The sequence below is a fragment of the Oreochromis aureus genome, linkage group 18, assembly GCF_013358895.1.
Source record: "Oreochromis aureus strain Israel breed Guangdong linkage group 18, ZZ_aureus, whole genome shotgun sequence".
NCBI lineage: Eukaryota > Metazoa > Chordata > Actinopteri > Cichliformes > Cichlidae > Oreochromis > Oreochromis aureus.
Window position 1 is genome coordinate 22,707,577 of NC_052959.1, and position 24,864 is coordinate 22,732,440.

Here is a 24,864-nt window from a genome sequence, read left to right on the forward strand (position 1 = left end):
TTTACCATCATTAAAATATAAAAGCTAATAAAAAAAATTAAAAACATGAATGGGAATATAAATTTTCACTGGTTGATGCAATAAACGGGAGACACTATTTTCAGGTGGTTAAACTGTAATTTCAGTCAAACCCACAGCTTTAAACAGGAAGATGAGGGTAAAAGAGTCAGTGAGAAAAGTAACGAAGATGTCAGACACGTTCTTAGGTCCTCCATATAGTAATATTATTTGGAGGAAAAGCATGTGTGGTGTTAAGTGCAATTAAAGTGCAGGTTTTTTTTAGCTTCATGTGAATATCTGTTTATTCATTACACTGCAGCTGCTTTGACAGGCTTCTCTTTACTTCCAAGAAGTTTCAAGACCCTGTAGGTCTGTTTCCGTAAAACATATCCCGCTGGTTTTCACCTATTTGATAATGTTATATATGGTATGTATTTAAGCTGGTCTTCCACTTTCTCTTTCACTGCTGCTGTAAAGCCTGTGGATCAAAGGTACCTGTTTGAGGTAGAGATAATCCTGTGGCTTTAGTAGATGTAGCTCTTCCTGCTCCTCTTTGGACGCGCCCATAAGCAGATAGTAGAACACATGGAAATTTCTGCAGGAGAAGCAATTTTCACTTCAACTTTCCTAATGACTCAGCGCTTTTATTGGGCTATGGTAGACATGAGGTTTCTTGTACAAACTGGTGACTGGTGTGAACATGATTAGTGCCAAAGGAGATTTTCTAAAAATTGCACATCTTTGAATCTTGTATTCTATTTGAGTCTTAATTATACCTCTCACTCTTATCTCTGGTCACCACACGGCATTTTTCCAGTAGGTACTTTTCAATAACGGCCCTGAAAGAGACACAAAGGAAGAGAACGTCAACAAAACCCATGAAGCTGCCATTGTTCTTTTGTGACACTGGAAGAAAAACTACTATAAAACAAACTTTGAAGAGACACGACTCAATCGGAGGTGGTCCATGAGAAAAACAATAAAGGGCGCTTTACCCTCTGATGACACCACTTTCCAGGTAGTTGAGCTGGATAAACTTCCCAAAGCGACTGGAGTTGTTATTCTTTGTGGTCTTGGCGTTGCCAAAGGCCTGTTTAAAACATAAAGAACATCAGTTTTCAGTAAAATAAACAGACTATTTATCGGCATGTTTTCCACAAACACTGGCACCCAAACACAGTAAATGTAGGTTTGTGGATGGCAGATTACTGTTACCATTAGCCGGCTTTATGTAATGACATGGATGGAGTTGGTGTAAATGAGTTGTGCTTTAGTGCCCATCTTATTAATCAAGCGTGAACACAAACAGGAAAGCAAAAAAAGCACCTTAATTTTATAAACTGTTTTTGTGTTTTCTGCAGATATTTAACCTGTTTAGCTCAGAGAGGTCGCTAACAGCTGTTCATCTCTATTACAAGCAGGAGCACTGAGAACAGAAGCTCACTGAAATTGTGTTTTGCTCATGAGTTCATAAAAACAAAGAAAAAAAGAGAAAGAAAAGAGATTTGCTGTCATTTAAGGCCCAGTTCCTTCTTTGTTGGGTGGTATTTTCTGCCTGCTGTTGCTCAACCTCACAAATGTTTATTCAAAAACTAAAACCTATCAGCTAAGCGCTGATTAATGCATCCTTTGAAAATTCTCAACATCAGCTGGTTCTTATATCACCGTCTTTTTGTCTTTTATATTTGTTATTAATTAAACTAATATTTATTTCTCTTCCTTGAAGGAATTTTATGACCACTGTCACGGTTATCAGGTCTCTTCTTAGTCCCGCTATTAAAAGTCTCAGATAAAGGCCCATAATTGTTTGTCACTTAATAGATGCTGCTGACTCATCCATGCCAACCATCTAAAGCTTGTCTTGGACCGTTTGGTAGACAAACGGTCCAATTTTCCCCCCCAGATGATTTGAAAACTTTCTAAAAAGGAAGGCAAAGTTTTGGGGGCTGCTAATTTAAGCCAAATCAGAGCGCTTAGGTCAGTTTGATTGTTTTAAAGACGAAGTCACCATCCACGCCCTGCCACCGAAGTCAAGATGACAAATTGTCTGTGTCACTGTATTTTTAGCATGATGACTGTGACATTAAAAAGTAATGACTCAATGTGGAAAACCTGGGCGCTGTACCTTGCTCTTTCTTAGGAACCTCAGGCTGTTCAGGTTTTGTTGTAATGGGCGATGTTTACCGGAATTAATTACGCTTCTTCACACTCAAAGAAAGGTAACACTGCATTTTTTTGGGGTAGTGATTAAATAGTTTTTCCTAATCAGGCCCAGTTAAGAACAGTTTGGGATGTCCGAGAGACACAAACTAAACTAACACCCCTTCTCTGAAGATATCGTTACACTTCTTTCCATTATCTGCTCAGCTGACAGTCATGTCCTAACAGGTCAGAGCAGCAGTGCAGTGAGTTAGATACGCACACGGTTCTGATCACATGCCGGCAGGAACAACTTTTTAAAAAAAAAAATCACTGAAAAGTTCTCAAAATTACACCCATGTAAATTTCGACAGACTATCAAATTGCCTTTTAAATCTCATATTATTCAATTTCACATAAAGAACAAAGGCAACTAAATAATGTTGGTGGATGCAGCTGGGAAAAAATGAAAGGTATGTGGAGATACAAAAAGATAGCTGGTATGCAGTATAAAGAGGAAAGACTTTATACTGGGATCAAGACTCAGTGTAGCGAGCTGCTCCCTCTAACACAGGTAACAATTTTAACTTAACCATCACAACACTGACAAATGCAGATGGTATAAAGAAAGGTCAGAACAAAAATGACAGTCATCACAGTAAACCACCAATCTGTGAACATAACAAAGACCAGGTATTCTTCCTCTCCCATCCTCAATCACATGCTGGAAATGTGCACTCACTCGTCAAAACTCTGAGAACCCCTGATATGCAGAAAAAAGATGGAGGTCCTTTATAGACATAAAGATAATGGAGGTACTAATTCAGGTAGACATGTAGATGTTTGTAAGGTTGATCTCTATGAATTAGCCTTGAGAAAAAGCAATTACCATAGTGAGAAATACCAGAAGTGAGAGAAGTTTTAATGGGGAACTTTTTTTCCACATTGAGGACCTGCAAATGTAAAAAATTAGCTGTTTTCTATTCTTCATGAAAGAAGAAGAAGAAAATTTCAGCGGTAAATTTTAATATATTTTATAGTTTATTATTTTTCAAGCAGTGCTAAGATTATGAAACAGGTTTTAAATGCCGTGTCGTGTTACCTGTTCTGGTCCTTTTCAAAGAAAGTTCATGGTAAATTGGGCCTGCTCACTGTTGAACTACTACCAGCCCATTCACAATTTAAAGCAGTATTACCAAAACCTGCAAGAACTGTAATTAAAGTTATCTGAATATAGAAGACAGTTGATGGAGACAGGATGTATATGTGCTGTGTGAATATGAGTGCAAAGTATAAATATGTAAATGGGACATGCAGTGATATAATGAAATAGAAATTATACTGGAAAATACGTTATGTCTGTAGAGTGATTATGTATTGACTCTAATGCAGGTGGGTTTTTTTTTTTTATAATTTCTTATTGTTCTGTCTATGAAACCCAATGCTGCATGTGTAAGAGGAACCTGCTTGTTTCATGTTTATGTGCCGTGGCTGTTGGATGGTGTGTGTACAGATCCCAGACAGATCAGCTTAGACTGAAGCTGATGGAGATCCTGATTAAAAAACAAATAAATTGGAAATAAAATTATAATTGATGACAATAAAAATGAAGTTGCTAATACACACACAAAAAACAGTGGTGTTAATGCCAAAAATTCCTCACATTTTGCAGTAGTTATTTTATTCTTTCATTAAATTTGTGGTTCTCCAGCTTGTGTGCAGACAGTTTGCGACACCTTTCACCGCTGATTTGAATATGAATATTATACCAACAGCAGCAATGTTCTGTCTTGTTTTATTTGACTAATGCATTTGCATAGTACAGTACTGTTTGACCTATTTGTTCTGTTAGCAAAATACTTATTCACACTGACTAAAGTAAAAAAACTAAAGGGTGGTAGAGGATGGTTATATGCAAAAAAAACAAAAAAATCACCTAGCATGTTGCTAGGTGATTTGTAGGCTTGTATGATTTGGCTTTTGACAGTACAAGTGAGAGGTTACTGTAATGACAAAAAAAAAAAAAAAAAAAAAGGTATGGTGCTTTTATTGCTATAGGTATATAAATGCTATCATGCTGCTAATATAATCATAACGCTAGTGACTGCTAGGCAACACAATGACATAATAATGTCTGATATAGTTAATAACCTTCAGGGGCCTGAGATTTTTGTCAAGTTTGATTACCCAACTCTTTGTCTAAAACAAGGAAACAAACACTGAGACAGACACGTACATCATGTAAAATACATTGAGCACAACATCTAAACACTCATGAAAACCCGCTCAGTTAACTTCTCCTTTTTTGGGGGCCAATTCCCACACTAGGAATGGCTGGCTTAGCTCATGTTTACCAGTGAACACCTAAATGTCGCAGCTGCTGATTTGCAAATCAAAATAAGTAATGGAACTGGTGCCAAATGGACTGTGGAATACTGGAGGTGGAAAAGGGCAAAATAGGACAGAGAACAGCTTCAAATAATCTGTAATCTCCCTTGATATGCGGACTTGTGAAAATCCATGATCCATGGATTAAACCAAGCAGGGGCAAGGATTGAAAGAGTAACTTTATGAGAGAGCAGAGGGATACAGTTAGAGAGAAAAGTGATTTATACTTTGTGCTTTATGTTTAGCAGCAGGCCTGCCCAAGCCTGTTCTGACACATTCCTGTTTCTTTTCTCTACTCTGTTTCGTTCCCTTCAAGACAACGCCCTACAAGTTCTCCCAGTGGAGCTCGGGAATCTCATTCCTGATCACCAATACCTACCCAATCAATCATTCACCATTTCTGGTTAAAGCAAGGTGTCGTCATCTGCGGACTAAAGACTGCAGATTATAATGACACATGAAAAATAGTCTGAAGTCAGTAGCCTTCTCTTCGCACCAGGAAGATCAAAGTTAGGTGTACTTTCCACTACGTGCCAACAACAGTTGAAATACCACTGAAAGTTACAGGGAAAGGAACAGAAGGCCCAATATTTTCAGATTTTAGATAAAAAGGAACAAGTCTTGAGGCGTGACTCATGCATACAAGGAAATCCCAGTGGCTTAACTACACAACAATAACCCCCCCCCCTCGAAAGAGATTAACGTCAACTGATCCTGATTGCTACAACAGTGCCTTTTTTCTGCTGCAAGGCCAGACTTTCTCTGGTAAACACTGTGGCGTGACAACTCAGACGTCAGTAAAGATTATTTTTTTTAACTAGCAAAATGTTGAACAAAGAAATAAAATACAACAGATAAACCACAGTAAACACAAATAAAGATATACTAAATAAACCACACAGCTAAATCTGCAATTCCCCATAATCTTTTTGGGAACAGAGCACAACACACTATAAAAGGAGGTAAAGCTCAGCTAACAGGAAAAATATTTATGCTGCAACCTGTTGGAAGGAGAAACTCGCTCAACTTGTTTAGAGCGAAGAAGAATCCATATTTAGCAACTGTCCAGTGAAAAGCTGGTCCTTTGGGATTGTGTTTGCATGTGGGTGTGTGAACGTATGTGTGCGTGCATAATCGGAAACAAAGTGGGATGATATCCTTTGTGTAAGAGGTTAGTTGCTGTACCAACAAAGAGATAAAGCCTGTACATAAACTCAAACAGAGCATTCTTACACATTTTGGTAGCTGGGAGAGATTTAAGCGAATCTCTGTCACCAAGTCAGCGAACTCCTCTCAGTCCTTGAGCAAATACAACACACACTTAGACACGTTTAAAAGAGGAAAAGCATCTGGCCTAGTTTCATGTCTGCTCTCTCTTAAATGCATTGTGCAATTGTGCAACAGGCAAATGAAACAGAAAGCAAGCGGGAAATGTGTCGTTACTCATTTACACGGACACTAACATGATGCTGGTGAGACAGAAACAACACAGACTACAGTGAAACTACAGCAGTGGGTTAAAAAAAAAAAGAAAAAAAAAGTGGGAATTCCCAGCCGGCAGACTTTGTTTTACTTCCTGGTGCCTTCAGATTTTGGGAAATTCTTTGAGCTTCATGTAAATCCTGATGTGAGACATGTTTGCAAAACAAATAGATAACAAAAACAGTGCTCATTTGTTTTCCTATTCTAATGTGATGGTATTAATAGCTCTTCAGAGCTTTTCACTAGTAAATGATTACAGGAGCTTCCTTTAGAGCTGAATTTTTTTTGTGGTTTTTCTTGATTAAGCTGAGGTTTCTGCTGCAGGAAGTTACTAGTCAGTGGTTTCACTATTTGCAACATTCTGTATTTCATTTGCATGTCTAAAAAAGGATAAGAAAACAGGAAAAAAAATAAATCACCCTCATTTATCAGAAAACTCATATCAGCACAAGTCAGACCTCAGCTTGAAGCAATCTTTCCGCTTTAGTCACGTCACTCACTGCAGCAGAATCAAATGATTAGCATTAGTTCGCTAGTGAGATGACATAATCACTCTCTAAAACCCAAAAGTGTCAAACTTGCAGGCCAGAAGCCAGAACTGGCCTGCTAAAAGGTCTAATTTGGCCCACTTGGTTGCTTTAGAAAGAGTAAAAACTTCAAAGAAGTCATTAATTACTCCATTGCTCTATTCTCTTAATACACAGTTAAAAGCATTTCTTGATCTTGGCAAATTGTTAAGGCTTCAATGTCACAGGCCTTGCGACTAGTCGGCGACCCTCCTTCATGAAGAACATCGACTTGCCCGCAAATACTTGTTTACACTGCGAGCTGAGGTGAAACTTGAACAAGTGGCACAAAAACTGCACACAGACCGTTTGCTTTCAAAATAAAAGTCAGTCCACACTGCTACAACAAACACATTTCAAAAGGTGCAACTTTTACTCTGAAGGTGAACGGCCTTCGTTTTGAATCATACTTTTGCTTGGCGAATGGTTTGCAATGTTCGGCAGACAAGTCGACATCTTTCGGCGCCTGCGATAGTCTGCTAGCTACCATACCAATCACAGAAGTTTTCAGTGAAGCACCCCTTTGTCCTCCAATTTCACTTTGCAACTGCCAGCAACCACTCCCCAACTGGTTACAAACTGGGCACTTTTCCCTAGAGACCTGTGGTTACCACAGGGGTCCCCGATTATGGATTTTTATGTTGACTCCACATAAGAGCTGCCACAATTAGCCAACTAGTCACGACTATGGTGACGACTAATTTAATAGTCGACAGGTCGTTTTAAGCTTTGTAAGGTCCCGAAAGCAGTAGGATTTAAGAGTGTAATAATGGACCGAAACAGAAGGTGGCAGCACTGCATGTACAAGGATGCCAGCTGCCGTTAAACCCCGAAGAAGTAGAAGCAGTGTCCAATATCATAGCTGTGTCCAATCGCATCTTTCGGAGACCGCATTTGTAGGCCGATTACGTTACAGCGACATGACAAAGGCTGCCCAAATTCGAAAACTCCTTAAATTTGGGCAGCAAATGCGTACTTTATTTCCCCAGATTTTAAGGATGGGTCAGGTGTATCCTTCGTTGCCCAAACTACCCCAGAATTCACAGTGCGGCCCAGCCAATTCCAGTTTCCAACAATGGCGGCAGCTACTTAGTTTTAATATTACTCTTATTAATCTTTCTGGGTCACAAAATAAACTTTTAAATTATTTTCAGCGTTGAATGTAGAGGTGTAAACTTCAAATATCTGCTTGGTTTATCAAGACATCACATATTTGCAAAAGTGCTCCGACGTTTTCGGAGACGTCTATTACCCACCAGCTCGATAGCTAGCCCGGGGTTCAAGGCTCATTAGAGCGTCGAGAACACCAAACTCCTGGCACATCGTTTTCAAACCCCCCGCTGTCTTTCGCTACTCAGGTTACACATGATATATAAGTTCTGTAACTTCTGTCGGTGTTGTGCTTTTGGAAACCGAATTTCCCAGAGGAACCCACCCAAGGGATTAATAAAGTTTTATCTTATCTTATCTTATCTTATTTCACTTAGATAACTTAAAAATGTTATTGTTTGGCTTTTTTCAGTGTTTTATTTGTTCCTGAGTAAATCGGTTTGGCTGAGATTAAAGTTATAGTTTTTACACAGCTGAATAAACGTCAAGCAGACAACTGATTAAACAGAAGTGTGAGATGGTCGAGAATGTACTCCAATGCCCTGTTATATTTTAGATAGCAAGGAGCAGACGGCTGAGTTTATTAAACTCCACCGAGACAATCTGCTAATTACATTAAAAGTTTAATAAACCATCATCTTGCCTTTATTTTTAGTTAGCACATACCTTAAACACTTTAAGCTGTAAGCTAATGATAGTTATATAAGAGAAGATGCATGCTGGTGCAATAAGCTGTATGTTTTACGCAAGATCTGATTAGTCAACTAATCGCAAAAATGATCGTGACTAGTCGACTATCAAAATAATCGTGTGTGGCAGCCCTACTCCACAGTGTAGCAGCTAACACATTCAGATAATATACAAGAAATCTCAGTTTGAGACCGGGAGAAAACACAAATCCCTGTGGACATGTTAGAAAGGGCACCCAGTGTGAAAATCTGTGCCAAATAACACCTAGTGAATGAAGGCATTTAGTTACACGTGAAACATGAAAGAGCACGCAGACTCCACACAGAGGAATCAGCAACCCCAGGTAAACCACGCTGAGCCACTCACTTTGGTGACAGTGCTAACCACTACACAACCATCAATGGCAAAAATGCCATTGATCTGAAAGTTTTATGACTTTACAGTTTGCAAACCACAGTGGAATGTAGTCTAATGAAAGAAGTGTCAAGATGTATAGATTTAACTGTTTCCCCACATTTGTTAAGACATTCCATGCTGTTAATCCGTCTTATGTTTGGTGTATAGCTGCAGCTTTCTAAGGGCTTGGCCATGGCCCAGGTGGAGGTTTTGAATGTACTTTTTTTGCACTTATTTTATTTTTTTATTTAGTGTATGTTACAGTGGTTTTACTGGTTTGCCCCACTGTACCGGTCACCTCAAGCAATGTGTGACCCATAAATTAAAACAAGTTTGACACACCTGCTCTAAAATCATCCAAAACTAATGTGTTGCAACGAATCTCAAAACTTAAAATGTTATTTGGGGTTTGCAGTACGTGCTGGTGACGAAAAACAAAACAAGAGAGAGAGAGAAGATTGGGGGGAAAATGCTGAAAATATGTTTTCAGTAAAAGAAAAAAAAAAAACCCAGAGAGGTAGATGGGTGTGCTGCTATCTGCAAGATCTAAAATCTAAAGTGCTCTGCAGCCAGTGATAATTTCTCATGCCAGGAAATCACCTCTCTTTTAAAGAAAAGGTTGACTGTTTTGTCAAATGTCACAAAGCAAGAACTGATTTTTTCAATCAAAACTGAAAGTTTTGCTCATTCAGTTTGCAGTGATATTTAACAGAAAATAGAGACGCTGTGAAAAATGTTTGTGGCAGTTAGAATCAGTCGACTGTTTTGGTGACTCAGGAGGCAACAATGCGAATTCTTCAGTGTTTCTACACCTATACGATAACAATCGAAGGTGATTTTTATCAGATGTTGTGCTATGAGAGAAGCTCTGGCATCTTGTTGCCTCTGCCTCTCTTTGGGGGGGTGGAGGGGGCAAACTCTGGACTGCTCCAACTTTTTTTTTTTTTTTTTTTTTTTTTTTTTTGATATCAGTGGTTTGAGCTGCATCACATAACAGTGACCTACCTCCAACACCGGCCCGGACCCGAGGATGGTCCTTTCCAGCCCGCTGGAGTACATGTTCTGGCTGAGTGAAGTCAAGCAATGAATGAGATAACTGCTGCTTTCAGTCTTCCCTGAGCCACTCTCACCAGTTATCACAATACACTGGTTAGCCTGCCTGTTCAGCATAGCGCGGAAGGTCACGTCGGCGATGGCAAAAATGTGAGGACTCAGTTTTCCCAGTGGCTGGTTCTCGTACATTTTGACATACATGGGGTTGTAGTAAACAGGCAGGAACTTATTGGGATTGATGGCGATGAGGATCTTGTTGGCGTAGGTGTAGATTTTGTGCTTGTAGAAGCGTTGGCGTAAAACCTCCAGAACATTCTCCTCAGTCAGTGTGGAGAGGCTGCAGAGGTCATCACACTCCCCTGTGCTGATCTCTGCTCTGAAGCCTCCATTGTTGACCTGCTGCTGCTGCTGCTGCAGGATGAAGTAGTACCCTTTGCTCTGAGGGTGCCACTTCTGTGCCTCTGTGGGCCACAGCAGGACTCGCTCCAAAGGGGAGTCCCCTGCCTTCAGCGGCCTCTCCTTTCCCCCGCTCTTCCTCACCTCCAGCAGGTCGTATGTCTGGTTGGGGTCCAGGTCCAGAGTTACCACAGCGTTGTGGATGACCGACGCCATGGTGTCCCCAACACTGATCTGCAGGGGACAGTAGGCAGCTGTGTCATACGACACCCTGGGGTAGATCTGCACAACACGGGCCTCTTCATCATGCTCTAGGGCCCCAGATCCATCTGTAGTGGTCATCCTGACAGTCACAGACAGTCCTCAGCATAACTCACTGCTCCAAAACCTCAGCAGGGCTCCGCTGTGTAAGGACACACACACACACACATACTTAAAACCAGGAAAAGAAGGACAAACAGCAGTGTTTAAGTTCCCACTATTCCCATCTAAATTCCCAAGTAAACACCCACACAGGTAAACGGCACTAAAGAATTAAAATGCCAAAACGAGCCTCACCTTTTGAGCAAAACGTCTCATTTCATCTTTTAAAAGCAGAAAAGGCGCTGACAGCCGCGGGAAGACGAAGATCTCTGCACCTCCGTTTGGCGCTAACCAACTCCTATCACACTACTTTTAAGGAGGAATAAATAAACAAACAAAAAACTACCTTCACCTGAGAGTTAAAGTAAAAGCGAGCCAAGAAACTGTTAAGAGAGACTTTCAAATGAAGACAGAATAATTTCCCAGCAGCTCGGCGTCGTCCTTACTCCTAGAAATCACAACTTCGTTCAGAAACTCAGGATTTACGTCTCCGCGTCCTCCTGGTCCGAAAGTTAGGTTAACGTTACTTCCTACATTTCTACACACACGCGAACAGCAACACGCCCGTCGACGCTTGGACGAAATAAATGGATGTTTTCGTACGTCACTGACCTGTAAAATATTTCTCTTTGGATAACAGCAAAAAAACAAAAAACAAAAACGCCGTGTAACAAAAACAACACCAAACAGAAATAAATAAAGAAAACCAGAGAAGAAGAAGTTACGTTAACAGACTGAACGAAAACTTTAATTGCCCCAATTTGTGTGAACAGGTGAGTTGTGGGGCTTCAGCTCCACCTAGTGGAGAATTAGAGTATTACAACCACCTCACACCACTTTTTAAATGTATTTTTAAAACCAGTAACCAATCATATCTAATGTATTTACACTCCTTATTGTCTTTTGCTAAATATTTCTGTTTTCATCTGGATTAGGAAATCACTAACACATTTCATTAATGCTGTCTGTACGTGTCTAGTCCTAAAATCCTTTTAATATTCTCTTCACATTAAAAAAAACAAAAACAAAACAAAAATACTTTTTACATTATGCCATCAACATACCTATCATTGCTCCTTATTTCCCTGCCTGGGCCCTTAAAAATCACATTTAAAAAAAAACTTTCTAAAGCACATTTTTAATGTATGAAAACACCAATAATAGGATTGCAATTAGATGAAAAGGACATAATTAAAGCTGCTGCTGCTGGTGTTTGTGGGGGTCTGATCTAGCTAAAGAGAACTACTCATTGTGTAAATTGCTGCTGTCTGACATTAAGTTTGAGTCTTTATTTAAACTAGCTGACCAGGCAGAGTTTGTGATACTCAGTCACTGATTAAATGAAGGATGTTTTAGGTGTCCCTTGAGAACTAGTGCCGTAGTTTGGTAGTAAGCCAAAGATTGTTTTTTTAGTCTTTTGAATCAGGCTATTTCACTCATAAGTTAGAAATAAAAAACATATGCAGAAGTGGAAGAACGCACACCATGTACTAACAATAAAAGTCAAAGGAATAATATCACAATATTTCATTAGAAGTAGTAACCTGTTAGAAAAAGCTAAACTTTATATGATACTTTATTTCATTTTACTGACTGAGCAGTGAGTAAGGAGTGTTTTATTGTTTGTATATATAGTACTGTGAAAAAGTCTTGAGTGACCTCTCATTTCTTCATATTTTCCTGTGAAAATGGGAAATAGGTGCGCTGATTTATTGCAACATGAGCAAACATACATGGAAATAGAGTGTATATAGGCAAAAATAGCTTTAGCTGCCAACAACAGGGTTTAGGCCTCCCCGAGAAATTGTTTTCTCTCCTCAAATGTGTCCATTTATTACAAAATACTGATGATTGCATCTGTGTGGGTCTTAAAGATATTTGAACAATTTCAGAAGTACTGTCTGAGAGCTTTCAGGCGAGTTTTCATCATTAACTCACCCCAAGATGCTGCATTATGTCACAAAAATGTAAAATTATGATTTAAGAAGTAGCAAGGTTATGTTTTTAATTAACCTTCTTTGTGTTTTCTTTTATACTGTATAGAAAGCTGCTGTTTAGGATAGCAAAGATGTTCAAATCCGTACATTAAAAAATGCTTGGTGGGTGTAAAATGGAGCACTTAAGATGATTTAATATGACATGTTTTTTTTTTTGTTTTTTTAGGTCTGCTGAAGCCTTTTGTCTGCTTGTAAATAAGCCTACAGTGCTTATAGTCCTCACTATGGAGACTCAACGTGTAACGAGCTTCCCTTGGCTAAATCAGCAATAAAAAGCAACACATGTGCGTTATTATGCAAATCAATACAAACCTGAAGCAGCCTTTGTTTCATCGTGAAGCCCACTGTGGAGGTTTGTACGTTTGTATGAACAGTGTAATAATAAAGGCTGTGACATCCAACTGCATGCATAATAATGTCTGCATAAAGGTCATGAGGGAAACATAAAATTTGACTTTTTACAGTTAAACATAAGTTAATAAATCACTACTTCCAATAAACTGGAGCATGTTTTCTGTCACCTGCTCAAACAGGCTCCAGTGTATTTGACTTCCCCGCTGTTATAACCGCAGTTTCATTGAAAGAGAAAGCAGAGGGCGGGCCCCCACCTTTTTTTTTTAGATGCACCGTACACCCTCTTTAACGCTCTCTTGTTGTTGTTCACAGTAGCTGTGTGCTCACCTACAGTGAATTAATGAAAATCTATATGAAATTCCATTGCATTTTTGACTAGGCTCTTCTCATTTTTGCACATCTCTGCAGATTTTTTTAATGCATGAGTCCACAGGCTGATGGCCCAAGGTGAAAAGCAATTGTTCACACGGCACCTCAACAACTGAGGACGTCCAGAATCAATAGCATGTCTTATGATGATCAGTTTTGCTTATGCTAACGCAGGGCCTGTCCATTCAGGTATATAATGACTGCAGAGGTGTTGGAGCCGGTGTATCCCAATTTGGTGAAGACGCTTGGAGACACGCTGACAGCTTATTATCGTGTGAGGAATGAAGAGAGGCGACGCAAAGTGTTACTCAGCACAAATCAGCTGCTGCTGGTAGCGACTCCCTGCAGAGGCAGCCAGATTCACCCACACAGGGGGACAAATTAGGATCCACACACACACACACACACACACACACACATGGACTGGATGGATAAATGAGGACACATAATCTCTCTATGTCATCATTTCTCCTTGAATCATGATGCCGAGTGTGGTGATAAACATGTTTGTGGTCATTTTTTGCCGCGTTGTGATCGTTTTGAGGGGATATTGATGGCATCCTTGGTTATGCTGATGATCATTAGGTGTCACTCTTGTTCCTGCTGGACTGAGCCAGTTCTGCAAAGACACACTGAATCCAGTTCAGTAGGCACATGAGTACACACCCCGGAAAATGATTCATTATTTCACTCCCCAAAGCACCAACTTTGACAAGATGTGGTTCTATTTTTAAGCTCTGCAAAAATAATAAAAAGAAGAGTGCAAATTTGACACACCAGAATTCTTGTGACTCAAATCATGAATAATAACCCCATCAGAAAGTGAGATGTAGTGCTGAAAATCCTCTGAGAATTAGGGCTGTGCAAATTCACACTGATTCGACCTCCTGTTATCTGTCGTTGCCCCTTTTCTTCTTCTTCAAACCCCCCATAAAATCAGAAGAACCTAACTACCTTCCAGTTTGTCTGGAAATGCAAAGTCTTTTACAGCATTCCTCTTTGTTTTACGGTGCAGCCGCTTTTTGTTCATCCCATGTCTCCACTTGGCTCTCAGTTTGAGGAAAGCTAAGACTCTCAGGTATGCAGGAGTTCATTCTTTCATGTTGGACACTGAACTTAGCCACTGTGAACAATTTCCTTTTTTGTGTAATGCTCACTAATGAGCTAAGTTCTGCATCTTCAGAAAACTCAGCCTGGTGCGTGCCGCTTGCAACAGGAAATCTGAGCTCGGTGAAGCTCATTCTGCAAGAAAAAGAACCTTTATACAACTTATTATAGTGTGGAGATTTTTTTTTCTTTAATGGAGCTCACAGATTAATAGTGTCTGCTGCAGAAAACAATCAGCTGCTTTCATGCGGTGATTCATTCCAAATGAGAACTCCAGGCTTGCTATAAAAAAGTACAAGTAATTCACTCATCAAAACAGGCTGTATCAGTCTAATCGGCCACAAACATGACATAAGATGAGGGGGTGGCCAAAGAGTTACAGCACATTTTCACTTTCAAATACAACAAATGAGTAGCTCTTTTCATGACCTGCGTTTTAATAACGCTTTCAATCCCTGAAGCGATGTAACAAAATACTCTTTTACACATAAAGGTATTTAGGTCTCGCTAAAGTAAGGCACAGATGACTAAAAGTAAATTGTGTTCGTGATATGAAAAGTGCAAGTTATTTAATCGCTGTGCTCTGATGAGGTACAGTTTAACGTCACAGATTAAAATCTTCATATGGTGAGTTATAGTGAGTTATAGTGTCTAATACTTTCATACAGATACACACTGAATTTAGTATTTTTCCTGTGAAAAACAGAAAATATAAAAAATCAAAGCACTGAACTAAAGACCACCTCAGTACTTGAGGATACTACTACTAATCAAATGTCACCACCAAAGAAGAAAAGCTGGTCTCACATTCATGATCCATCTTTTTGCAGGAAAAACTAAAAAGATTTACTGAAGAACATGTGAACTTTCACGATGCCTTTGTGCCCCAGAAACTTCAAACCCAAATATCAGCTTTCTCTTATTTCTTACCTTATTCTTTCCCCTGGCCACCGTGCTCTGTTTTCGTCGTGTGGACGCATATAGTTTGTCTGAGCCTCGGGACACGGGCTCAGTTTTCAGAATAAACTGTTAGTCCGCCCGAACGGCGGTGTCATGACATCACCGCTCAGTGGAAAACAACTTACTCTCAGGTTTGTGTGGCCTCGCTCAGGAGCCTGCACACATCAGCTCTGATGCTCTACACTTTGCTCTTTTCTGCCAGTTAAAAAGTCCGAATGTGTTGCCTCTTAACTCCTCTCAGATTTACTAGTTCAGTCCTAGTAAATGCACAAAAAAAGTACAAAACCCCTCCCAAACTCTAAGCTTTTCAAGTTTATAAATTATTCCTATAATAACCCGTAGACTCGGCTCTCGAAATGAGTTGGATTTCACTCTCTCACAATGGCACAAATCTCATAAACACATCCCAATAGATGGTTTAGTTTCAAGGGTATCGGTGTCCAAGTGAAGTTACCTGAGCTCGATGGCCATTATGTCACTTTCACCCAGCTTTCGGAGAAGAAAAGGCAGCTGCAGCCTTTGTCATCCCACCACATCCTCCTCCTCCTCCTCCACCTCTCCTGTGGAGAAAAAGGTGTGATGATCCCTCTCAGAATCAAATAAGTAGGATAAAAATAAGTCTCCGCTATCAACTTCACACATAATTGTAATCAGGTTCTCCGGATTTCTTCTACTCAGTGTAATGTTATCTCCAACAAACGTTAGCTGAGCAATGCATTTAAAACTTGTTATTGTAGAAATGAGCAAAAGAGAAGGATACAGTGGCACAGGCAAAAGAAAAAAAATAGTTGCAGCACCAAATTCAGCTAAAATACTCCCAGAATAAGAAAAAAAATGCACTTAGGATGATCATTCCACTGCAGCTTGCATGCAAAGCAAAGAACCAACTGATCTCAAAAAAGCACCTGTTAAAGATGGGAATCCAAACTTACCTGTGTGCAGGGGGGGAAATGGAATGATGAGACAGAGCGAGGGCCTCTGTGTGTTCAAACCCTTCTCTGCTTTGCTGTTGCATGTTCTTAGCAAGACAGTGCTGCTATCTGCTCCTCAAGCTGTTCGGTGTGAGGTGTGGAGTGAATGAGGGGGGGGAGCATGTGTGAAAAGAGAGAAGGCACAAAAGAGGAAAGGAAGGGGAGGGAAGGGGAGAGGGCCAAGGGGAGGGAGGGGGAGAGGATGATGGGACAGGTGTGGAATTTACACACCCCGCCGGTAGCGCATACTATTGGCATACGTGCTTTAGTGTGATGAGTCACCCTTGTTATGGTGAAAGTGAGGGAAAATGTGGCTTTTTGAGTGAGTCTGCAGGCCATTCTGTTGAGTTTTAAGCAGTCACGTTTTTTACATTTCAAGTGGCCCCGAAAACAACTCTGCAACTCTCTTAATGAGCATTTTGCAACAGAAAGATTGTAGGAAAAGCACAGAAGACTACTAGTTTTCATTTTGACATCTGTAGAGCACTTTGTGATTTCCCTTTTTTTATGCCACAGCATTGTTTATAGAACCTCTACCTACTTGCTTACTTACTTATAAACATAACACCCTGAACCTACAGTCAAGGTACTCAAACATTTAATATCAACTGCTAGGGCCACACTTAAAGCAATGTCAAGGTGATTCTCATTTCTGGCTGTTTTGTTACAGCTCCATGTCAAAATTGTGAACTGCAATGACATAAAAATGTAAAGTAAAATAGTGAGAAATCATTTACAGAAGCACCATATCTCAGGGTTTGGCGGAGGATTGTGAGGACTGGGGTTGAAGCAGGGATCATAAATCATAAGTAGAGCCCTTGTTGTTTTTAACTTTAAAGTTCAGTATTTTAGCATTTATTTGAGCATTTATTAAAGCATTGTTTGACCTTGTACATCCCAGCAGAACATTAGAGTCACACCTTCATTAGAAACACATATGCGTGGGACTGAGCTCCATATAAAAGGTAGGAAAGTTAGAAAACATCGAGATATGGATTAACACATGGCTGATTTTGGTTTGTTGACTAAAAATGGGAGAAATTATAGATTTTGCGACACGTGATTTTGCTTCCTCTTGCATCTGAATATGAATATCTTGTATCAGCATATCGATTTTAACACATGGAGGCACTCTAAAGAGTTTGATTTACCAGAGTCGCGACTCCACGAGTGTTTGTGGGTGTTTATGAGACTGAAAGTTAACCAACTTGCAGCAAAGGAGAAGAAAGACATCAGGAGACACATTTACAGTATTTACACTGAATAATGACATCACAGTGCAGCGAGACAATGCATGCTTTCTCCGATGAGATGAATAAGTAACAAAATGAAAGTTTTGTTAATTATTCATCTGGAATTGTAAAACTAATCCTGTGTCGTACGAGGGCCCTCGCATCAGTCATCAAACCCTCCTTGTACATTCCTGCCGTCACTCCATCAGGATCATTGTTTTGATTGGACAGCTGAAACCTGATATGTGGCGCTTCTCTACACGGCTGCTACATGTCACTGTCCCTCCGCAGCGAGGCAGTGGGGCTGAAAAAGCAGGGAGGCTGCTTTAAGTTGTTTTTCTCTGCTCGCCTTTTAAGAGCACTCTGCAGAGAGCGCCTCCCTGGCCCCTAATGCACCCGGTCCATTTAGCAAGGCAGAGCTGTGAAACCCAAGATCACAGGCATGGTCAAAAACAATTTCACCCTCTGATTGAGCCAATATCCACTTTACATTTTGAGGAGAAACAGGAATTTGATATGTGTTACTGTATGACTTCTTCATCTCACAATTTGCTGTGGCAAACATTTCAGAGTGCATGCTTAACTTGTGCAGCCCCTTTCGCCTGTAACAACCCTGAAAATGTGTAAATGTACCAGTTCTTAACAGCCTTGTAGGACCTTTTTATCTTCTAACCTCAGCTTCTAAAGACAGAAACTGTATTTGTATGAGGGAGAGAAAAAAGGCACCATTCTCTGTGCCACATCCAGCAGCAACTCTTCCATGATCTGCTCTGTCCGGTTTCTCAGAGGTCATTGTTTTGGAGCGAGAGTTGCCCCGAGCACAAAGAGATGAGGCGGCTCCTGTGTGAAACCAGATCCAGTCTGGAGTGATGGGCAGCGCATGGCGGGGAGTCCTGGACGCATTAGCCCAGGCTAATGGGCTAGCTGGCTCCGAGAGGCCTGACTGTCCATTATGTGCTGCTACGGCTGGAGGAGTTTAAAGGTAAATGGCTCTCTGACTGCTTTCATAGCCAGCAAGTCCCTGAAGTCTCATATCATTATGTGATGCTGATTTTTAAAAACCTGTCTAAAATTGTGCTGGACAACCAGTTTGTTTATTGGCATTTTACTGCACGGCATATTTTTGCCTTTAAAAAACATAAACTGATGATTTCTGTCTGGCTTTTCTCTCTTTCAATCACAGTAATGGATGTAGAGATGGCAATGTTGCCTGAAATATCTCAGCAATAAATACTGTGCAGTCATCCATGCTGCACCTATTGCACGTTTTTGATCCCCTCCACTATTCATCTAGCACCACCAGCAGGTCATTGTTTTCACTTCACCAGGTAAGGACATTTTAAAGGCCCGCTCAGTGGATTCATTCAGTCCTGCTGAAGTGGTCGACCCTGTGCCATTTCTGTGATTTCAGCCTCTGTTTTGATAACTATTAGATGAAATTCTGTACTGCCATCAGCTGAAATTAATGACGACGTTTCTGCAAAGAAGATGATATTACCACCAGCCACAGCAGCACTGGTATTTAGTGCAAAATATCACTAAATACCAGATGATCAGATTACTTTATTTGAACCTGTGAGTAGATGTGGTTTGCAGTAGGTGAGTCATCAGTCCTCACATCCACATTTTCGAAACATAAGCATATTGAAACACAATGAAGAAGAATAAAGAGTTCACACAGCAGGACATCAACAGCTACGGTTTCTTCATTTGAGTGATGGCTGCTGGAACAACGCTGTTTTGCTGGTGATGTGTTCTGCACGTTGGGACTACAAGCCTCCGCCCAGAAGGACGGAAGTGAAACTCACTATGCAAAGAAAAGAGGAAGTCATCGGGTAAAATCTGACCAGCCAAGCGCTGTAATGGGAAGGCTGGGTTCAGCTGTGACTTGCAGGTGTTGGCATGGTAACGATGTTAAACATGGTAAACATACCAACAGCCGGAGCTGTCCTTTTATAGTTTTGTGGCAATTTAGGCAAGAAATCTGAACACTTGAGTCCCATAATGACAGGATCAGGTGGTTCTGATGCATCAAAAGTCATTTTGTAGACATATTTGGGGGTCCATACATTTTAGGTTAACTGGTGATTTTAAATTGTTTGTAGGTATGAAACTGAGCATGTCCTCTATGGCTGTACCCCGCAATATGAGCTGGGATGGGCCTGAGTCCCCCCTTGTGACACTAAAATGATTAAGAAAATGATTTTTGCAGTACCTTTGGAAAAACAAAAAAAAAGGCTTACACAAAAGTGTTTTTTTCCCCTTTGTTTCATTTGCATAATTTCATAAATGCACCATTTTTATTGTGATGAAAATACAAAGTTGAAGTACTGAATAATCTTAAACAGCCCAGAACAGATGGGTCACAGTGGTAAAAATTCTAAATATTTACACACATCACTAATGTTGACAGGCTTATCTGTACTTAACAGGCTGTGTCACCTTAATCATATTGTTTGTGGCTCCACCAATATTGGTTTGGTTTAAAGGTCTCGTAGATTGTAAAGGTTACTGTTACAGTCCCTAAATTTATGGCTGAAGGGAACCTGACATATAAAATATATAAGTCGTGTTCTTTTCAATAAGATTTTAATAATAAATTTATAGTTACTTACAAAGGACAACCAGTCAAAACAATCAGAGGAAGAAGGCCTTGAGCTATCAAGTCCTGGAAAATGTGACTATCAGAAACAAAACTGGGAAAAAAGGCCTGCTGGTAACTACCAACTCAATTCATACCTAATAATCTAATCTGTTAAACCAACAGGAATATAAAGCTAGTGCTGATGGAGGTGAAGGGGGAGAAGAGAAGTGACTAGTGGTTGACTACCACTCTCTGGGTTTATACTCGAGCAGCGAGCCTGCAGCAACCAATCAGTGCTAAGAATAAATCAGAGCAGTGAGAAAGCAGGCCAACGAGGGCGACAGTAAGAACACAAGCTGACTGGACCAACACGCTCTGCCTCTGCCTTGACAACGCTTCCATCTTTAGGACATACTGGGTCACAGACTATAGTTTTCTATAGCTAAGCACTTTGTCAAACATTCACACACACACTTAAATTCCAATGGATGAATCAAGGGCAAAGTGGGGTTCAGTGTCTTGCCCCAAGATGACCAACTCTTTCTGAGTCACAGCCACCCCAAAGATGAGCTACAGGTGGGATATCCCACACCTACAAAACATTTTAGCCCAACCTATTAGACAGCGTTTTTCATCACCGTAAACCCCAAATTAGTGATTATGTATAGGAAGAATGGTGCTCCATCCTATCAGAGTCATAGAATAAATGCCAAGGTGCACCAACAAGTCCCCCCCAATTTATCGTTCATATCCACCTTGAAAGAAACAGCCATGAAAGTGAATGAAAGTGCAGCCTGTCATTTTCATTTGACCTGACATTAACAAAAATGTCTGGATAAATGAGAAAAGAACTTGAGATTGTTGATGTTATTCTACTAAAGTTGAATGGAGGACTCTGCTCTTGTCCTTGAGGTGACTTCGGGATTTTGGCACAGCCCTGAAGGAATGCGTGTGGTAGTTAAAAAGGCCACAGAGGTTGAACAGCTCTTTATGCAGAGAGAAGTAGATTGATCTGCATGCTTTGCTGCATGTGTAGCCAACGGGAAATGTGGAGGGAGTGAGTAATGTAATAGAGCAGGAGAGAGAGACGGAGAGAGAGAGAGAGAGCACTTAGGCAGCAGCCAGGTTGTTGGATGCACTGCAGGTCTTTAGAGGATGTGCCATAGAGGGTGCTGTTGCATTAATCAGCTCTGGAGGTGATAAATGCCTGAATAAGAGCTTCAGCTGCCAAGAACGAGCATTAAAATGAAAGACAGAGACGGTCTGTGTTTTGTGGCAGAAAAGGTTGTTTCACTCGGTGGGTGTATTCAGACAAACATAAAGCAGATGAACATAATTTTACTGCGATCAAAGCGAGACTGTTTGGGGATGTAACAGGCATATAAAACACATTTTTCTTCATCAAACAGGACTAAAAATGTTAAATCTTCAGGGGAAGAAATGGATTTGTTGCCGACTCACAGTCTGAACGAAATTTATTCCCGAAAACAGATGACCTTGCAAAACTGTCAAGGATCATGAGTGCCACCTATTGATCATGATGAGAATGTATTTCAGAGGCATAAGAGATCATTTCAATCAATTTCATGCTTGCCTGGTTAAAAATTGGAAGAAAATGTGACAAATTTCACATTATACAAGTGGGATCATTTACTTAGTAGCAGCTTAGGTGATATCCTTGACTTACTGCAGTATCAGCAGAGACCCAGTTCCCTTTAAGAGCAAAGGAACACCTGTGAAAACAACTTGACAGCTGACCTTTGACCCTCCCTGTGGTTACTGGGACTTAGTTACACTTGTGCATACCGAGCTGTCAGCTCAGCTGCAGAGCTGCTCTCTGTGGTCCACGTGGTATCACGCAGGAAATGCACATGTGGTAATTATAGTGAGTAAATTTTAAGTTGAGCTCCTAAATAAGTGTTTCAGCTTTAAGCTAAAAAACAGAGTAATGACCCAGAAATAGCAGTGTGAATAAACAGTGCATATTTCATTGGTTGAAGGAAAGTTGGACCTGATATGAACTCTGAATTCAGTTTCCTGTGAGTTTCACTGGATTCTCTGTGAGAGATATAAATATCTTCAGTCTGTTTTATAAACCTTTTTTGTTGCCTTGACATAAAGAGGCGGTGAATTTTCATATCTGAGAAATTGGAACTTCTGCTGCTTAAAAAAAAATATTAAAATTGTTAACAACATTCAATTTTCTGTCAATCAGCTTGCCATTGCCTCGTCACTTACAGTTATTGTCAAATACTTGAGCTCGGTTTAGCTCAAAGGCAGTTGACTAGTATGTGAAACTCTTCATGTTACCATTTCTCAGTCTTGTAGATGTTTGAGCACATTTAGGGAAATGACTAAGCACAGTTATCTACAGTCATGTTGAGCAGTTCCTACAGGCCTCAGTGAGCTTGTTAAATGTTAAAGTTCATGACCGTACAATAAAAAAAAAAAAAAGACAAGTATGGCCTGTTTGAAAGGTGTGTCAGGAAAAAGCCTCTTCTCTCTGAAAAGAACATGACTGCACAACTAAGATTTGGAAATTTACACCTAAACAAAACTGCACAACTTTTGGAATAATATCCTTTGGACACACAACATGAAAGTGGAGATCTTTAATCATAATGCACAACACCATGTCTGGAGAAACCCAAACACAACAAATGGGCAAAAACACCTCATACCAACTGCCAAGCACGGTGGTTTGGACTTGTTCTACAACCACAACCTGGGCACACTGTAGTCACTGAGTTGACCGTGAACTATAAACATCCCTTATCTACAACGGAACGAGTGAAAAAGAAAAGAATAAAAGGTGTTTCAAGTCAAAGTGCCAAACAAGCTGAAATGCGGCAACTCTCAATAAGTCGAATCAATCTTGTAAAGAAGGGTGGGCCACAATTTATCCACAAACCGAGAGACTGATGACATCATACAGAAAAGGGTTAGTGCTACTTGGGCACTGGTTTGGCTCAGTGCGTTGAGCAGGCAACCACTTGCCACATGGCCGAAAGCGGCTGGCTCAGGTTCGAGCCTGACCCGTGGCCCTTTATCACATGTCTTCCCTGCTTTCCTGTCCTTTCTTCACTGTATCTATCAAATAAAGCTGAAAAAGGCCTCCCTCCAAAAAAGTTAATGCTACTTAAGGTGGCTCTACAGGCTATTGAACACGGTGTACTTAGCTCTTACAATCTGAACAGTTCATTGATGCATGTACAGTATATTTATGATCAAAATAGACACAGACAGCCGGAGACATGAAAGCCAAGTTGTCATTCCTATTACACTTTGAAGTCCACTTGCATGTGCAGTTGGTGCATTGTAATGTAAATTCTCTGTGGACGATTCCAAGCGGTCACAAAAAACAGGCACGCATGCTGACATTCACACGGACCCTCGTGCTCATCGTGTGATGATGACATTTTCATCACTCGGACCCAAAATAGGATCAAGGCTTTACTCTGTCTACCAGGTTAGAGTTTTAGTCATTAAACACACAATATTATGTTTATACTGATGAAAAATATAAAAAATGTTTTACATTTTTTCCTGTTCACCATACTGTACTGGGTTGTGTGACCACTGCAGGAAAAATAAAATTGTTTTTTTATGGAAAGAAAATACAGACATGAGGAACGCCCTTTGAGCCCTTTAACCACACACAGATACAGTGTCAAAGCAACTTGTTTTGATAGCAGTAACCACTTTACAACTTTTTTAACACATGGATTAAAGGTTGTGGGCGAGTTACAGCTTCTTGCAGGTTGAGAGCTGGTGTAGGAACTTGAAAAATGTTTGGAGAAATGTGCCAAAGTAGTTGTGAAAAAACTATGAGAGAGAGCCAGGGGCCGTGTCCTGTACACCAGTCAGCTTAGCAAACAATTCAGGCAGGAAGAGGGTGGGGAGGAAAAATCAGATGAAAAGTTAGACATGATAAAAAACAAAACAAAAATACAGACGGAAATATAAAAAAGCTAGAAATGTTTACTTTTAAGGAATCTGCCAACAACTGTTCAAGATAACTGGAATGCACAAAAACAGAGGTTTAAAAAATCAAAGTCATAAACGAGAGAAACAAAATCCATGAAGACTGTGTACTTGCATGCTAATCTTGATGGATTATTCCCAGTTTGTGTATAAGATACCAACATACCTGATCATTTTATACTAACAGGAACTAAACTGGAGATTCATAATTGCAGAATTCTTGTTTTCGGAGATCCTTCAGCAGCTGCCTCGACACTACTTGCAATTTATTTTAATTCTTCGCAGGTGTGACCACCACTCTAGTACCCACAGTGCATAAATGGCATTCAGCGCTCTCACACATCAAGCATTTTTAGTATGCATCCCCATGTTTTAAAGCACACTTAATTTTGTTGTCTTTTTCTGCAAGAGCACACTATGTGTTAGACTAGCTGTGACCTAAATGTCCACACCCAGAGTCCTCTTTTCGAAGAGGTGAACATCTGAGGAAGAAATAATCAGAAAATGTCTCTAAAACGTTTCTGTAAATCATGCAGAAAATGCTTGCATGACTGCAAGCTGCTGTCTACCAATCAATCTGATGCCCGCCGTCCAAAAGCTCTTTCAGGGAAAACATTGTTGTGACTGAGGCCAGCTGCTGAGGGACATTTCATTTATCTGAAGTGGCGCTCTCAGACGGCTCATGAGCTCACGCTGTTGCTTTCAGCATTTCGCTTCCTTTTC

At 40.3% G+C, this 24,864-nt stretch overlaps 1 protein-coding gene and 1 long non-coding RNA gene across 6 annotated transcripts in view; both read right to left on the minus strand.

The window, feature by feature from the left end:
- Positions 1-11,213, minus strand: part of myo9b (myosin IXb) — a 34,406-nt gene extending 23,193 nt beyond the window's left edge. Inside the window, exons 1-6 of one of the 5 annotated variants that reach the window (XM_039602289.1) lie at positions 11,196-11,213; positions 10,779-10,892; positions 9,777-10,623; positions 996-1,090; positions 777-839; positions 496-595 (exon numbers count right to left, since the gene is read on the minus strand). In XM_039602289.1, the coding sequence (XP_039458223.1) occupies positions 496-595; positions 777-839; positions 996-1,090; positions 9,777-10,562 (1,044 nt within the window). In that variant the 5' untranslated portion in view covers positions 10,563-10,623; positions 10,779-10,892; positions 11,196-11,213. Of the gene's footprint in view, positions 1-495; positions 596-776; positions 840-995; positions 1,091-9,776; positions 10,624-10,778; positions 11,170-11,195 lie in introns of those variants that run through there. The other 4 variants (XM_039602290.1, XM_039602288.1, XM_039602291.1 and 1 more) reach the window with 4 other exon arrangements.
- Positions 11,214-22,876: 11,663 nt separating this feature from the next.
- LOC120434184 lies at positions 22,877-24,371 on the minus strand. Its single transcript, XR_005608974.1, has 3 exons — positions 24,308-24,371; positions 24,143-24,176; positions 22,877-24,024 (listed from the first exon to the last, which is right to left on the minus strand). It is a non-coding gene; the product is annotated as an uncharacterized LOC120434184 (long non-coding RNA).
- Between the last annotated feature and the right edge of the window lie 493 nt (positions 24,372-24,864).